This window comes from Gymnoscopelus braueri (assembly GCF_963280865.1).
Source record: "Gymnoscopelus braueri genome assembly, chromosome: 18".
Classification (NCBI taxonomy): Eukaryota; Metazoa; Chordata; class Actinopteri; order Myctophiformes; family Myctophidae; genus Gymnoscopelus; species Gymnoscopelus braueri.
Window position 1 is genome coordinate 2751024 of NC_137618.1, and position 18836 is coordinate 2769859.

The 18836-nt window shown below is 43.2% G+C and overlaps 1 protein-coding gene across 1 annotated transcript in view; it reads right to left on the minus strand.

Moving 5' to 3' along the window:
* The window catches only part of LOC308105817 (inactive dipeptidyl peptidase 10-like), a gene marked incomplete at both ends in the record, with an annotated part of 142989 nt that overhangs the window by 25631 nt on the left and 98522 nt on the right, over positions 1 to 18836 (minus strand). The window contains 3 exons of the mRNA XM_080456742.1: positions 8575 to 8729; positions 12190 to 12310; positions 18589 to 18670. Of these exons, the coding sequence (XP_080312868.1) occupies positions 8575 to 8729; positions 12190 to 12310; positions 18589 to 18670 (358 nt within the window). The remainder of the gene's footprint in view (positions 1 to 8574; positions 8730 to 12189; positions 12311 to 18588; positions 18671 to 18836) is intronic.

Sequence of the window (18836 nt, forward strand, 5' to 3'; positions counted from 1 at the left end):
GGAGGAGCCATCCAACACAGACACTAGAATAGAGGAGGAGCCATCCAACACAGACACTAGAATAGAGGAGGAGCCATCCAACACAGACACTAGAATAGAGGAGGAGCTATCCAACACAGACACTAGAATAGAGGAGGAGCCATCCAACACAGACACTAGAATAGAGGAGGAGCTATCCAACACAGACACTAGAATAGAGGAGGAGCTATCCAACACAGACACTAGAATAGAGGAGGAGCCATCCAACACAGACACTAGAATAGAGGAGGAGCCATCCAACACAGACACTAGAATAGAGGAGGAGCCATCCAACACAGACACTAGAATAGAGGAGGAGCCATCCAACACAGACACTAGAATAGAGGAGGAGCCATCCAACACAGACACTAGAATAGAGGAGGAGCCATCCAACACAGACACTAGAATAGAGGAGGAGCCATCCAACACAGACACTAGAATAGAGGAGGAGCCATCCAACACAGACACTAGAATAGAGGAGGAGCTATCCGACACAGACACTAGAATAGAGGAGGAGCCATCCGACACAGACACTAGAATAGAGGAGGAGCTATCCGACACAGACACTAGAATAGAGGAGGAGCCATCCAACACAGACACTAGAATAGAGGAGGAGCCATCCGACACAGACACTAGAATAGAGGAGGAGCTATCCGACACAGACACTAGAATAGAGGAGGAGCCATCCGACACAGACACTAGAATAGAGGAGGAGCCATCCAACACAGACACTAGAATAGAGGAGGAGCTATCCAACACAGACACTAGAATAGAGGAGGAGCCATCCAACACAGACACTAGAATAGAGGAGGAGCTATCCAACACAGACACTAGAATAGAGGAGGAGCCATCCAACACAGACACTAGAATAGAGGAGGAGCCATCCAACACAGACACTAGAATAGAGGAGGAGCCATCCAACACAGACACTAGAATAGAGGAGGAGCTATCCAACACAGACACTAGAATAGAGGAGGAGCTATCCAACACAGACACTAGAATAGAGGAGGAGCCATCCAACACAGACACTAGAATAGAGGAGGAGCCATCCAACACAGACACTAGAATAGAGGAGGAGCCATCCAACACAGACACTAGAATAGAGGAGGAGCCATCCAACACAGACACTAGAATAGAGGAGGAGCTATCCAACACAGACACTAGAATAGAGGAGGAGCTATCCAACACAGACACTAGAATAGAGGAGGAGCTATCCAACACAGACACTAGAATAGAGGAGGAGCCATCCAACACAGACACTAGAATAGAGGAGGAGCCATCCAACACAGACACTAGAATAGAGGAGGAGCCATCCAACACAGACACTAGAATAGAGGAGGAGCCATCCAACACAGACACTAGAATAGAGGAGGAGCCATCCAACACAGACACTAGAATAGAGGAGGAGCCATCCAACACAGACACTAGAATAGAGGAGGAGCTATCCAACACAGACACTAGAATAGAGGAGGAGCCATCCAACACAGACACTAGAATAGAGGAGGAGCCATCCAACACAGACACTAGAATAGAGGAGGAGCCATCCAACACAGACACTAGAATAGAGGAGGAGCCATCCAACACAGACACTAGAATAGAGGAGGAGCCATCCAACACAGACACTAGAATAGAGGAGGAGCCATCCAACACAGACACTAGAATAGAGGAGGAGCTATCCAACACAGACACTAGAATAGAGGAGGAGCCATCCAACACAGACACTAGAATAGAGGAGGAGCCATCCAACACAGACACTAGAATAGAGGAGGAGCCATCCAACACAGACACTAGAATAGAGGAGGAGCCATCCAACACAGACACTAGAATAGAGGAGGAGCCATCCAACACAGACACTAGAATAGAGGAGGAGCTATCCAACACAGACACTAGAATAGAGGAGGAGCCATCCAACACAGACACTAGAATAGAGGAGGAGCCATCCAACACAGACACTAGAATAGAGGAGGAGCCATCCAACACAGACACTAGAATAGAGGAGGAGCCATCCAACACAGACACTAGAATAGAGGAGGAGCCATCCAACACAGACACTAGAATAGAGGAGGAGCCATCCAACACAGACACTAGAATAGAGGAGGAGCCATCCAACACAGACACTAGAATAGAGGAGGAGCCATCCAACACAGACACTAGAATAGAGGAGGAGCCATCCAACACAGACACTAGAATAGAGGAGGAGCCATCCAACACAGACACTAGAATAGAGGAGGAGCTATCCAACACAGACACTAGAATAGAGGAGGAGCCATCCAACACAGACACTAGAATAGAGGAGGAGCTATCCAACACAGACACTAGAATAGAGGAGGAGCCATCCAACACAGACACTAGAATAGAGGAGGAGCTATCCAACACAGACACTAGAATAGAGGAGGAGCCATCCAACACAGACACTAGAATAGAGGAGGAGCTATCCAACACAGACACTAGAATAGAGGAGGAGCCATCCAACACAGACACTAGAATAGAGGAGGAGCCATCCAACACAGACACTAGAATAGAGGAGGAGCCATCCAACACAGACACTAGAATAGAGGAGGAGCTATCCAACACAGACACTAGAATAGAGGAGGAGCCATCCAACACAGACACTAGAATAGAGGAGGAGCTATCCAACACAGACACTAGAATAGAGGAGGAGCTATCCAACACAGACACTAGAATAGAGGAGGAGCCATCCAACACAGACACTAGAATAGAGGAGGAGCCATCCAACACAGACACTAGAATAGAGGAGGAGCCATCCAACACAGACACTAGAATAGAGGAGGAGCCATCCAACACAGACACTAGAATAGAGGAGGAGTTATCCAACACAGACACTAGAATAGAGGAGGATTGATTGATTGATTGATTGATGTAGTTTATTTAGAAAGACATGAGAATAGTACATGACAGTACATAACAGTACATGGAAGTACAAATTCACAATACAAGGTCTACTAAACTGGAAACCCTCATTAAGCATTACGCTTGTTTAAGATGAGGACCCCATGCACACAAATCATGATGAAATATAAGAGGCAGGCAGATATACACACTACTATACAGAATGTCATACAATCAGCTTTCAGGTTACTGGTATGACGAGAGAAAAAAAATAATATATATATATACAAAAGAGGAAAATGAAAGAGGGGGGGGGGGGGGTAGGGAGGGGTAGGTTAAGACTTAGACAGGGGCCATTTTCGAATTGCAGCCTCCTGAAGGTGTATCTTTAGGGCAGTTTTGAAAGTGAGTAGGGTTTTACACTCCTTTACTCCTTTTGGTAGGGCATTCCACATTTTTGATGAATAGCATGAGAATGAGTTCATACCCTTAGTTGAGCCAAATCTGGGTTGAACATGATCAGTGGAGCTGCCTCTGGTGTTATGATCATGGACTTCATTAACATTTTTGAAGTATTTTGACAAATACAGGGGGATCCCAATGTTGTGGTGTATCTTGAAGACCAGGCCCATAGCAAGTTGCTGTACTCTGTCCTCAACCCTAAGCCATCCAATCCTAGCAAAATGAGCAGGGGTTAGATGGGTTCTGTGATTGAGGCCAAGAAGTAGCCTTACAAGTTTGTTTTGGGATGTTTGGAGCCTTGTTTTTAAGGCCTTGGAGGTGTTGTGATACCATGAAGTGCATGCATAATCATAATGACCTTGAATGAGGGCCCCTGCAAGAATCTTCAGAGTATTCTTACTGACTAGGCGATCAATCCTCCACAAATAGCGTGTTGTTCGGTTGACATTTTTGATCACTTTTTCGGCGTTCGGAGCCATCCAACACAGACACTAGAATAGAGGAGGAGCTATCCAACAAAGACACTAGAATAGAGGAGGAGCTATCCAACACAGACACTAGAATAGAGGAGGCGCTATCCAACACAGACACTAGAATAGAGGAGGAGCTATCCAACACAGACACTAGAATAGAGGAGGAGCCATCCAACACAGACACTAGAATAGAGGAGGAGCTATCCAACACAGACACTAGAATAGAGGAGGCGCAGACCCATTCAGTGGAAGATGACATAATAAATATTATAATATTATGTATTACATAATGTTGGGCATTGTGCTGCATCAATGTTTGTCGGAAGAAAAATGGAAGGAGGTGCAATTAAATCTCTGCTTCATTTACTCTTTCAATATTGATCCTGCCTCGCAAGGGCAACGTTATCCCAAAGTGTGTGTGTGTGTGTGTGTGTGTGGCGTGTGGTTGTGTGTGTGCGCGTGTGTGTGTGCGCGTGTGCCAGCGTGTGTGTGTGTGTGTGTGCGCGTGCCAAATGTGTTCATGTGTATAGGAATACATAGTGCATTAGTGGTCACAGCTCCTTAAGGGGATATTTCACTTATTATTTGTTTTGTCATTTTATAGTCTACTCAGGCTTTAATGAGCTCCCCCCCCCCCCCCCAGACAGTTTTTAAGTTGCTTGATTCAGTATTTAGATATTTGATACTCAGTTTATCAGACACGCCCCCTTCCTATACAAACCCAGTGTAACTTCAAACTCCATTTTTGACATGTTAGATTCATCAAAAACACCCGTCCTTGGTTCTGGTGACTCACCCTGCCCTCCTAATATGAGAGGAGACCGTGTTTTTTCAATTACTTTTTTCATTCATTTAAAAAAATGGGAAAATGAAGAACATTTTATAAAATAAAAAAATAAATAATAATAAACAGTAATCGACTGGTTGGCTCTCTCTGACTGTTGCACAAATCTTGCTCCGAGCGGACCTGTTGATATACGACTTTCATGACCATGAAGGACCTGTTGATATACGACCTTTATGACCATGAAGGACCTGCTGATATACGACCTTTATGACCATGAAGGACCTGCTGATATACGACCTTTATGACCATGAAGGACCTGTTGATATATGACCTTTATGACCATGAAGGACCTGTTGATATACGACCTTTATGACCTTGAAGGACCTGTTGATATACGACCTTTATGACCATGAAGGACCTGCTGATATACGACCTTTATGACCATGAAGGACCTGTTGATATACGACCTTTATGACCATGAAGGACCTGCTGATATACGACCTTTATGACCATGAAGGACCTGCTGATATACGACCTTTATGACCATGAAGGACCTGCTGATATACGACCTTTATGACCATGAAGGACCTGCTGATATACGACTGAACGCTGCTAGTGAAGTGTTTTCCAGAGGGGCCATAACGCTGAAGTAAAAGTCTGCTATTCAAAATGTACTCGAGTAAATGTACAAAAGTATTGGCATCAAAATATACTTCATAAATACCAAAAGTAAAAAAAACTAAAAACTAATTATTTGCTAGTAATTCTACTAGTAACTAAAGTTTCCAAATAATTGTATTTGGAAACTAATAATTGGAGTAAAAGTACATAATTCAGATGTAGTGGTGAAGAAGTGAACACAATTTGAAAATTGGAAATACCCCATACATCAAAATTGTACTTAAAGGCATACTAGGTAACGTTTTCAACAAAACTAAAGTTAAATTGTATATCTTTTGTGAGTGGCAAAAGTTTCACTACACCCACTCCATGAATTTCACCCCCGGAAGCCTTTTATTTATATATTTTCTATTGAACGTGGACTGGGGGGACTTTCCCGGAAAAATGACGTTCCTGGCCAACGTCATGACGTCGTGGCCGACGTCCTGGCCGACTTCATGACGTCGGCCAGGAAATACCGCAACGGTTTCCTGTTTGGCCAGGAACTACCGCGCTAATAACAAAAAGGAACCTCACGCTGATTTCAAGAGAATGTAGGATTGGAAGATCGAAAAATAATAGAAAAAGAAAGCACAGCTCATGGTAACTAATGCTCCACTGGCTAAGAGAAACGATCCGCAGATAGTATAAAACAATTAAAAGATCGCTTTTTGAAACGCTTCCGGCTTCCGGTGAAAACGAATGGAATTCTGGGTAATCGAGGACTACGGAAATTGTATGCAGTGACGGTAGTGACCAGCAGAGGTTGCTAAAAATCGTTATTTGTGATTCTGCATTGTACAACTTTAAGTACAGGACTTGAGTAAATGTACTTAGTTACTTTCCACCACTGCGTGTTGCGGGGAAAATAAGGAGCGGACCTAGTACAGAGCCCTGGGGAACCCCGGTCAACTAAGTATATTAGGTGTTCAGTGATTAAGAGACTTGTGTTCATGTTGATAAAATCCAATACCGTCTGGTTCTAAGCCAAAGCTTTATTTTTCCCAGAGAATCTTCTTTTTTATTCTCACTCTGCAATGAAAGAGTAAATGACGATGTTTACCATCTGGCTTTTAAAACAGATTCAAGTCGCTGTGATTTTAACGAGCTCAGAATCAATACCAAACAAATACATAAATCATACCACTCACACTGGGCCTCATTCACAAACAACATGTCTTCAATTATTAAGACCTGGAACGCATCTGTGTAATTTTTTGATTTGAGCTAAAAAGCAGTATTTTACACTTTGGCTATTCAAAAATAGCAGATCTACAAGCTCATAGCGCGGCACCGAGTGCCGCGCTACGAGCTTGTAGATCTGCTATTTTTGAAAAATCAAGAACATTTGTGCAACTCTTTGAATATGTATATATATATTATTTTTTTAAAGCGAACATTTGTAACTCGAATCTTTGCTTCTGGGGGTCCCTGGAACAAAATATTTTGAGATGGGGGTCCACGGCCAAATGCATATAATTTTGGGGGTCCTTGACATGAAAAAGTTTGAAAACCACTGACATAGAAACATACGTTTTTTTTTAGGATTTAGAAGGCATTTTGTAGAATCAGAACCTCAGGCCTTAATGGGTTAAATTCTTCTTACTTTAGTTATTGAGGAAAATAAAAATAAAAACGACGAACCAACATGGGGATTTGGTGAAACATTAATCTATTTAGTCGGTCATCCTGCATGTTGACGTTACCAAAGAACACATTCAGACAAGAAAGAAAAGTAAAAGTATCAATACGGCAATGTAGAAAAACTCTGTTACAAGTGAAAGTCTGGAATAAAAAATGTACTTGAGTAAAAGTACAAAAGCATTGGCATCAACATATACACAAGTAAAAGTAGTCATTGTGCATAATGTCCCATTTCATGAGTTCAAAATGTATACAAAATGAGCTTGTAGATCGTCTATTTTCAAAAGGCCCAAATGCATAGGGCTGAAGTGGTTAATGTGTTTTGCGATAATAATCATTTATCGTTTATCATTTAATAAGTCTAAAAAGTAACTAGTAACTAAAGTTTTCAAATAATTGTAGTGGAGTAAAGGTACAATATTTGGCTCTGAGATGTAGTGGAGTAGAAGTAAAAGTACTGAAAACTGGAAATGCTCCAGTAAAGTAAAAAAAATACCTCAACATTGTACTTAAGTACAGTACTTGAGTAAATGCACTTAGTTACTTTACACCACTGGTTGACGGTACCAAAGAACACATTCAGACAATAAAAATAAAAAAAGACCCTCAGGGTGATTAGACTAATCACCCTGTCTGGGTTTATTTCTACCCATTGACTATCTCTTGCATAATAAACATGGCTGTGAGTCCCACCTTTGGGTAGATGTGGCCCTTGGGGTTAGGGTCAGCATTATTACAGTAGAGTAACGCTGAACTTTGGGTATAGGGGTAGTATAAAGCTGACCTTTGGGTGACCTTTGGGTGGGGGTAGTATAAACTGACCTTTGGGTGACCTTTAGGTAGGGGTAGTAACGCTGACCTTTGGGTAGGGGTCGTATAAGCTGACCTTTGGGTAGGGGTAGTATAAACTGACCTTTGGGTAGGGGTCGTATAAACTGACCTTTGGGTAGGGGTCGTATAAACTGAACTTTGGGTATAGGGGTAGTAACACTGACCTTTGGGTGACCTTTGGGTGACCTTTGGGTAGGGGTAGTATAAACTGACCTTTGGGTAGGGGTAGTATAAACTGACCTTTGGCTGACCTTTGGGTAGGGGTAGTAACACTGACCTTTGGGTGACCTTTGGGTAGGGGTAGTAACACTGACCTTTGGGTAGGGGTCGTATAAACTGAACTTTGGGTATAGGGGTAGTAACACTGACCTTTGGGTGACCTTTGGGTGACCTTTGGGTAGGGGTAGTAACACTGACCTTTGGGTAGGGGTAGTATAAACTGACCTTTGGGTGACCTTTGGGTAGGGCTAGTAACACTGACCTTTGGGTAGGGGTCGTATAAGCTGACCTTTGGGTAGGGGTAGTAACACTGACCTTTGGGTAGGGGTAGCTGTGCCCCCTGGGGTACAGGGCGTTAGGGTTAGGGTATAAGCTGACCTTTGGGTAGGGGTAGCTGTGCCCCCTGGGGTACAGGGCGTTAGGGTTAGGGTATAAGCTGACCTTAGGGTAGGGGTAGCTGTGCCCCCTGGGGTATAGGACGTTAGGGTTAGGGTATAAGCTGACCTTAGGGTAGGGGTAGCTGTGCCCCCTGGGGTATAGGACGTTAGGGTTAGGGTATAAGCTGACCTTAGGGTAGGGGTAGCTGTGCCCCCTGGGGTACAGGACGTTAGGGTTAGGGTATAAGCTGACCTTAGGGTAGGGGTAGCTGTGCCCCCTGGGGTACAGGGCTCCAGTGAAGCGGGCCAGCTGCATGCTGGGTACCAGGCTGTCGTTGACGGACAGGTAGGCCAGCCTGGAGCCGTCAGGGGACCACCAGTGAGCCACCTGGGTGTGAAGAACCTCCTCTGGAAGAGACAACACAGCACAGCATTTACATATATAAACTATAAGAACCTCCTCTGGAAGAGACAACACAGCACAGCATTTACATATATAAACTATAAGAACCTCCTCTGGAAGAGACAACACAACACATCATTTACATATATAAACTATAAGAACCTCCTCAGGAAGAGACAACACAGCACATCATATATATATGCCCCGCCTCGCGCCTCCTCCTCCTCGCGAGCCTCGCGTAAAAAACCCTGTCTCGAAAAGCCCCGCCTCGCGCCGAAGCCCCGCGCCTAAAAGCAAGCGCTCCTTTTTCAATTTCCCTGGAATGCCAATTTCCATGTGACATATAAACTAAAAGAACCTCCTCTGGAAGAGGCCAATAAAAGAAAGACCAATAAAAGAAAACAACAACTAAGAAACTGAAACAAAACAATTAAAACATGGGGGCATAAAGCCTAGAGGTAAAACCAGCTAGAAAAATGCTTTGCTAAGAAGGTAGGTCTTTAGTCCTCTCTTAAAGCAGTCGACCGACTGTGGTGCTCTCAGGTGGACAGGGAGGGCGTTCCACAGTTCGGGGGTGACCGAGCAGAAAGCCCGGTCGCCCATGGTGCGTAGGTTGGCCTTGTGGGTGTTGAGGAGGTTGGTGTTTGAAGAGCGGAGGTTGCGGATCGAGGGTTGCAGGGAGACTCGTTTCTTGAGGTAGGAGGGAGCGTTGCCGTGGATGCACTGATGTGTCAACAGGGATATTTTGTATTGGGTCCGGAAAGCAACGGGAAGCCAGTGGAGTGAACGGAGGATGGGTGTGATGTGCTCATGTTTGCGCACTCTCATCAGGACCCTAGCAGTGCTGTTCTGAATATACCGGAGCCTTTGAAAGCTCTTGCTAAGGATCCGGATGAGAAGTGCGTTGCAATAGTCCAACCTGGAGGAGACAAAGGCGTGGACGAGCTTTTCTGAATCTGCTAGCGTGAGTGTGGGACGGAGTTTTGAAATGTTTCTGAGGTAAAAGAAGGATGTTTTGCATAGGTATTTGACGTGGGCCTCGAAGTTAAGGTGAGGGTCCATTTTTACTCCCAGGTTTGTGACAACCGGTGAGAGGGGGAGGTCCTGTCCGGAGAAGGTGATGCTGGTTATGGGGGATGTTTTTATCTGGTGTGGGGTGATCCCAAGATGTCCTCTTCCATTCACTTCCTTGTTAATCAATTTAGAAAAAAAGCCTGTGTCTCGCCTCCCTGGTTTTACTCTGCATTTTTGAAGAGACATGGTATATTCAACGGCCTATAACAAAGCCAACGGGGGGGGGGGGGGGGGTCGCAAAGAGATTTATTTTTATTTTCGCGGAAGCACGGTGAAACCCTCTGCGATTAGCAACGATCCGGGGCTCGATCATATACTGGAGATAAATGTTCTGTGACTAGTTGAAAGGTAAGGAAAACGCAGATTTTCGCTGGCACTGGCGTAGCAAGCTATGTTTTATTTCTGTCAGTCAATGAGTTAAGGTCTTATACTTGATCACACTACAGCATCACACCAAAGAATCAAAAGTAATCAGATCCACAAAGCCCGATCTTGTAGATCTGCTTAATTTGGCCGTTTTTGTGATTTTGAATCCTGTAACATGAGAGTTTTGGACATTATGAGGTTTCCACCCGACAGAGAGACGATATGCCACCTAGTGTGTGTACAGTGCGTTACGTACAATTACCCCCCCACTGCTCCAGCATCCAAACCCCCATTTCAGCACCAATTCCACTGCACAAAGGAGAGTTCTGGTCCATTAGACCCTGCTGTGTGTGTGTGTGTGTGTGTGTGTGTGTGTGTGTGTGTGTGTGTGTGTGTGTGTGTGTGTGTGTGTGTGTGTGTGAGAATCGACAGAGGGCCGCGAAGAAAGACTGAAGTTTTCAGCTGACATAACTTAACCCAATTAGACCGGAAAAGAATCAGTGTCATTTTTAGATTTCTATTCAAATTCAAAAATAGAAGATCAATTCAAAAATAGCAAATAGCAGATCTACAAGCTCGTAGATCGAGCTTGTAGATCTGCTATTTTTGAAAGATTGTGAACATTTTTGCAAATCTTTGAATATATATATTTTCAAAGCAAACATTTGTAACTCAAATCTTTGCTTCTGGGGGATTCTACAAAATAATGTCTTCTAAATCCTACAGTTTTTTGAAAAAAGTATGTTTCTATATCAGTGGTGCGCCAACTTTTTTCATGTCAAGGACCCCCAGAATTATATGTATTTTTCAAAATATTTTTTCCAGTGACCCCTTTGAAGCATATTCAACGATTTGCAAATAAAATCATGATTTTTCAAAAATAGCAGATCTACAAGCTCATAGCGCGGCACTCGGAGCCGCGCTATGAGCTATGAGCTATTTTTTCAATAGCCAAATAAATCTTAAAATGCCACACAGATGCTTTCCTGGTCTGAATGGATTAATTCCATGAATTGGCCTCAGGAATGTCCTGTTGTCACCTCCTAAAAAATGCTGCCTGAATTGCTATCTCTATACACATAGAAACCTCAGATCTCCAAAACATGTCGTAATTTAATGCCCTCCTTCATCATACTCGAGTGTTGAGAAAAAGTGTTAAAAATAGCCGATCAACAAACTCACAATGCGCGACACATTGTGAGCTTGTAGATCGGCTATTTTCACTATTTCTGAACATTTAAGTCTTCAGTTTCCCGAAACATCTTTCTATCCTTTTGGACATACGAGGTATTCCATCCGACAGCAGGTGCATGGTCGCAGCACCGTAACCCAGGCAACGACAACAATGTCAAAAATGTCAGGCCTGTGTGCCCGCTTCCCATTTTAAACCAAACCACACAATAACGAGCTCAGCGTGGATAACAGTCAGACCTACAGTAGAGGAACTAGTTCTGCCGGATTCGTCCATAAACGCCTCAACACTCTGTGTTTGGCAGTGGTGTAAAGTAACTAAGTACATTTACTCAAGTACTGTACTTAAAGAGGTGGTGCCATGGTTTTGCACTTTTTCTGTCCTTCATGTGTCTATGAGATTTATAGAACTTCATTAAGCCCCCTGGTGGTGTTTTTATGGTGTTTTATGTCTTCTCTGACTATTTTGAGTTTCTTCCTGGAGGCTGAAACCTTGAGGGTCAAACGTGCCAATAGAAAAACAGCACTTTAATGACACAGTAGAAATATACCCTCCCCCTCATTATCATAACACAACAGGTGTGGGCATGAGGAGGAGGAGGGACTAAGAAAGGTAGGAGGTGCTAAGGTGGTGGAGGAGGTGCTAAGGTGAGAACCAGGTATACTTAATGAACTGGAGGCGTGTCCACATAAAAACATAATTTTAACACTTTCTGTACACTTTTTTGAAAAAACTTCTTCCTCCTAATAACCATAGTAGTATAACCATAATACCTGATGATTATGTTTTGTTTTTTTTGGGGGGGGGGTGTTTGAGCACAGTTTGTACCGTACCTTCATAGAGCCAATCAGAGAGGCCGTTATAGACGACGCCCTCCTGTCCAGACGAGGTCAGTCTCCACGAGCTGCTGCTCGCGTCCGTCTGGTAGTAGATGTTGTTCTCAAAGATATACATCTGCAACGCAACAATACATCAGTGGTGTATAGTAACTAAGTACATTTACTCCTACTGTACTTAAGTACACTTTTGAGGATTTTTTTTTTTACTTCACTGGAGTATTTACAATTTTAAATACTTTTACTTCTACTCCACTATATCTCAAAAGCAAATATTGTACTTTTTACTCCACTACAATTATTTGCAAACTTTAGTTACTAGTTAGCCTACTTTGTAGATTTTGATTACTATTACAAAACATGGATTACCCACTTCAGCCCTATATACATTTCGGCCATTTGAAAATAGCCGATCTACAAGCTCACAATGCGACGTATTGTCAGCTTGTATATCTGCTATTCAGAAGATGTTTTATACATTTGAAAACTTGTGAAATGGGGCATTCTGCATAATGAGTACTTTTGCCTTGGTTACTTTAAGTATATGTTGATTGACAATACTTTTGTACTTTTACTCAAGTTCATTTTGAATTCCGGACTTTTACTTGTAACAGAGTTATATCTACATTGCAGGATTGATACTTTTACTTAAGTAAAATATTTGAGTAGGCCACTGTAACCCAACAATACAAACAAGTTCTCAAAAATATACATCTGCAACGCAACAATAAAAGATGGACAACTCTTGATCTCCTTTTTGAGCAATTTATCGTTTTGATTTTGAAAACATTCAACGTTGTAGAAAAGCAGTCATATTTCGGAGCTGCACTCGCTGAAGGCTGAAGGCCAATTCATGCTCCTGTCGTATCACGTTGTCACGTGCCCAAAATAGACGATTTACAAGCAGACAACACCTTGTGGATATGACACATCGTGAGCTAGCAGGGCGGCTATTTTCGGATGTGCGACATCATCACGCAATGAAGTATAAAATCATGCTCTGTTTACACGCACAGTCGCACACACATGCACTTGTGCCCAGATATGCACACACACATACAGTATTTACCAGTGGTGTAAAGTTACTATAGTAAAAATGTTTTAGGTGTTTTTACTTTACTGGAGTATTTCCAATTTTCAGTACTTTTACTTCTACTCCACTACATCTCAGAGGAAAATGTTGTACTTTTACTCCAATACAATTATTTGAAAACGTTAGTTACTAGTTACTTTGTAGATTTTGATTATTATTATGAAACATACATTAACCACTTCAGCCCTATATACATTTCGGCCAGTTGAATATAGCAGATCTACAAGCTCACAATGTGTCGCCCCTCACACATACAGACATATAGAAATAGGACATCCTAATGAGAAGTTAGAGCATCGTTTTCAAGGTCACAGATCGGCAAGGGAGACTGGGAGGTAATTTTATACATTATGAGTAATTATCATTTTAATGTGAGAGCAGTCTCAACATGATGTCTCTATGTGGCAAAGAGTTATGCTGGCTGGAAGTTAATGATAATTATTCTGCCTACAAATATGTCATATGAGCCAATAGGGGAAGGGGATCGACGTCACGTGACTCCCTTGTTTGACCCGGCAAAAACTGGGATGTGTCTCAAAGAACATGATTATCGGCAGAATCGCAGAAGGTTTAGAACATCTGGCGGTCCCGTTTTCATTGTTTCACAAGGTCGGTGGTTGTCGCAATGACATGCACTACTATACTTCACCATAAACAACACATGAAATGTAACAATGTGTGCGTTCCGTAAGGCAATTACAATGGCGTTTGCCACGTCCCGAAATACCTGTATGTCTTTCTGTTTTAAACTCCAGTCTAAGATGAATATGGATGAGAGGCATGAGATGGCTCTCTGCCGTGAGAAACTCACTTAATGACTACAGCTACTGTTGCCTATTCCCTCTGCTTTCCAATTATTTGCATTCCTGACACCTTTTTTTTTCAGCAAAAACATCTTGGAAAGGCAAAATTTTGCCCTCCAACGGTCATCCGTTAACTCCTTAACAAATCCTTCGTTCCACTTGACGTAAAAAACACATTTGTTTCCAATTACAATTCTGCCAAGGACGTAAAAAACTGTTTTTTTTTAAAGATTTTATAAAAGATGGCCTTGTTCTCCTTCACCCAGAGTGACCACTTTCACTTCAACTCTCACACGGATACGGAAAATGACGGCATCCGAAGATTTCCGTTTCCGTCCGCTCCCCGCTTAACTTTTTAATTAAAACGTCTCTATCTCGAGTCGACCGTTTTTTCGCCGTGTTCCACGAGACAACCTGTTTTCAAAGTGCTGCTACAGGCAGTGTTGCCAGATTCTGTGAGAGAAACAAGCAACCAGGTCTAGGAAAACCAGCCCAAAAGAAGCGACTATGGGGCCACATGAGCACTTTAACATATACGTCAGCTATTTGAAAACAGCAGATCTACAAGCTCACGCAACGCGTTGTGAGCTTGTAGATCAGCTACTTTCAAAATAAAATCTTGCGGGGAAATTATAATAAGCAGATCTGGCAACCCTGGCTACAGGAGAAGGAACGTACCGTGCGTGTTTACAAACAGTCGAACACGCGATCATACGGGATTTACCTTTTCTGTGACCTGTTGAAAAGGTAAGAGAAGTGTAGCGTCTTTGTCGAGAAATGGTATATTCACATTGATGGAGTTAAAAATATATATGTTTTGTGGACCAGATTGATATGATCTAGAACTATCGATCTAACCAGTCAAATGAAATATAGTGATCTCTTTTTGGGCCTGTACTTCAGTCTTTTAAACATGCCTTTTGTAACTCTACTATACTTTCTCTACCAAGGCCATGTAGCTGGCTCCATATTTGCTATCTGGTGCCGGCTCCATACGTTCCCAATCAGTAAAAACATGTCTTGGTCAACGCTTTGTGATTAAATGTCAAATGACCTGTATCTCTGTACGATGACCTATATCTCTGTATGACCGGGATATTGTCACTAATTTACTCAGATACACATGTATCACACATGTATCACACAGATACACAGATAAACCTGCCACATGTCCTATGATATCGAAGGAATAACTTGTTTATGGAACCATAAGTTGTACACAAGGATACTATAAGATGAACAACAACTTATTATGATGACACCCTGATGCCTGACAGCTCATCAGATATGATCTGACGTCTGAGGGTCTTCACCAATCGTTAGGATCCACCTCATATCTGATGTCCGGACTCCAACTTGTGTATAAATACTATTGCCTGTCTTTGTAATGGCAGAGAGATATTTTTGCTGTACGGTGCCTCGTGGATGGATTCTTTCTCTTAATACAATGTCAACCTTTTCAATTTGAGAACCGGCCTGTGTCTGTCTTTGATTTTGTCTCATCCTTTTTACACTGGGTTTTCAGCTGTTTAACTACAAATAGTTTTAATTAACATAGAGCAGGATTTACGACCCTTTATCAACTCTATTAAACACGGTGCTGCGTGAGAAGGGGCCGACCCGGTTGGAATGTCTGTTGTCTGGGCGACGCACACGGATAAGCCTGTGTGTTTACAAACGATTGGACATGCGATCATAATGAATACATTTTCTGTGGCCAGTTGAAAGGTAAAAAAAACAAAAACGAAAATTACTGGCCGTGGGCAAACACAGCCAGAAATAAATCTGGCAGTGAATGAGTTAAGTTCTGTACTCGAGTACATGTACTCAGTTACTTTCCACCACTGGTCTTTACAGGCCAGCCCGCCACGGCGTGTAGACAAACTATGCATCGAGAAGCGCATTAATAATGAACACCACTTTGTCATTAGTGTCGGCGACACGCTGCCGCAGGGGATTCTGGGAAAATGGATCCCACTTGGGGAGAAAAGCAGATAAATATGCTATGGGATGGTTAATTACCTTCCTTGTCTAGACGTGGGGTAAATAATGGCGTTATTATTCAGTGCTTAGCACTCTGTTTGTGCGCGGAGGCATTCTTCACGCAGAGAGATTAGCTCGTCTAAACATTCATGTCTTCCAGCGGCTCTTTTGTTTGTTTTCTCTCCTTCGCCCCAATCATTTACTGGAGTAACGTGAGCCGTCTCTCGCAAATCCCTGGTATTGTGATCCCCCACCAACCCCCCACCCCCACCCCCCCGCGCGCCAGGACGCACGGGGGGGGAGGGGGACGCGCGACAGGACGCGCAATAACCCCACGTTTGCAACTACTTTCGCCTGCGCACATCACCGGTTATAGTCTAGTATAACTAATTAACTAATATAACCTAACTTGTATTAGTTGTATTGAAACAGGTTCCCAATCTTTTCAAACTAATCATATTTGAACTGGGGACCCCCCCCCCACAATAATCATATTTGAACTGGGGACCCCCCACCCTGACAAGCACTTGGAATTGTAGAAGTTGAGGCATTACATTTACTGTAGTTTGACTCGGTTCCACAGATAAATGTTGTGAAAATAGCCACACTACAAGATGAGGCGTTGTGAGCTTGTAGATCGGCTATTTTCAAAATCTTTGCCTCTTTCTTACGGATTATTTGACAATTTGGCCAATGTGTTATCAAAAAGGTGTTAAAAGTCCTTAGATAGTCACTTTATAAATGTGCAGATATGCCCTGTGTATACACTGTTGGTTGGTTTACTGTCGAGTGAGAAAACAATGCTGCACATTATGCTAATCTGCTCTACCTTAAAGCTATGTTTTATGCACTAAAACGAGTCAGCGACTGCAGCTTTAACGGGTCGTTATGGATCTAGTCAGTGTACCGAGGTGTGACCATAGCGTTCTTACTGGAGCATTATGGGTGTTTTCACTGATTACACAGCGTTGAACACGCCATTTATCTAGTGAGAGGAGAATGAAGTGTTGCTGCCATGCTCTTATCAGCGCCGCTGAAACGGAGCGGCACGTTTTGCAAAGTGGGAACGCTGTTAGAGCAGTGGTGGAAAGTAACTAAGTACATCAAGTACTCAAGTACTGTACTTAAGTACAATTTTGAGGCATTTGTACTTTACTGGAGTATTTCCAATTTCCAGTATGTTTACTTCTACTCCACTACATCTCGGAGGCAAATATTGTACTTTTACTCCACTACAATTATTTGAAACGTTACTAATTACTTTGCGGACATAAATTATTACATTATAAAACATACATGAATCACTTTAGCCCTATTTTATACCACGGCTATTTGAAAATAGCCGATCTACAGGATTTTAAAATCCTTCCATTTGTTTTTAAAGCACTAAATGGACTAGCACCACCCAACATCGCGGAACTGCTGGGTCCCCCCATAGAGGTATAATATAACTACAGGGTGGATTGCCCCGCCCCCATTTATTCATTTCAACGCAATTGCTCAGTGGCAGTGAAGCACCCGGAAGTAAGAAATATTGGTTCCATGGATCCATTCCATATTGGTTCCATGGGTCGTGGCGCGTTGTGAGCATGTGCACAAATGGGAGATGCACGCCCTGAAGCATTTTAAGTGCATTCTCAGGTTTGAACCACCAGGCTTTGGCCGCTTCACTGTTCTACCGCGGTTCTGGGGGCTTGAGTCCCCCAGGACAGCACCCGGCCATTGAGAGCCTCTGACCAGAGGCTTCTCAAGGTTACGAACGCCCGGTTGAGGCAACAAAGGCGACCGAGGCCTTTTCCGTGGCTGGCCCAAATCTGTAGAACAGCCTTCCGTCCACTGTAGGTTCGCCCCCTCCCTGGACACTTTCAAATCCCAACTCAAAACACACCTCTTCTCCCTAGCTTTTGATCCACCCTCGATTTTTCTCCATCCAGCCTGTACCCCCCATGCACCCCCCCCCCCATGCTCTTATCTTGTGGTCTGTCATTGATTTAACTTTTGCTGTTATTGAAATGTTTTTGCAATGATGTTTATTTTCTATGTTGTTTTTTAGCTCATAGCGCGGCACCGAGTGCCGCGCTATGAGCTTGTAGATCTGCTATTTTTGAAAAATATTGAAAATTTGTGCACATCTTTGAATAAATATATATTTTAAAGCGAACATTTGAAACTCGAATCTTTGCTTCTGGAACAAAATATTTTGGGATGGGGGTCCGCGGCCAAATATATCATTTTGGGGGTCTTTGACATGAAAAAGGTAGAGAGCCACTGTTCTATAGCAGGGGTCTTCAACAGCTTTCCTCTTAGCTGAGAGAGAGAGAGACGAAGCCGGGACCCCCACTACATATTTGGCTAGACCGCTCTCTCGCATCGCGTCGCATGTTGTGTGACACTGTAGTATGACGAAGTAAAGCATTCATTTACGGAAAAGTAAAACACTTTACAAAGTTGACAGAGATACAAGGCGACGAACAGCAACGATGTGAAGGATGGATGCTCGATGGATGCTCTACTCACCAGCTGTTGACCCTGAACGCCCCACGATGCAAACTGGAGCACAGAGTCTGATACCTCTGGAGGATTCAACTCCTTCACCTCCCTGTTGGAAGACCAAGCATGGACACACACACACACACACACACACACACACACACACACACACACACACACACACACACACACACACACACACACACACACACACACACACACACACACACACACACACACACACACACACACAGTAGGCTACTACCACAGGTTCT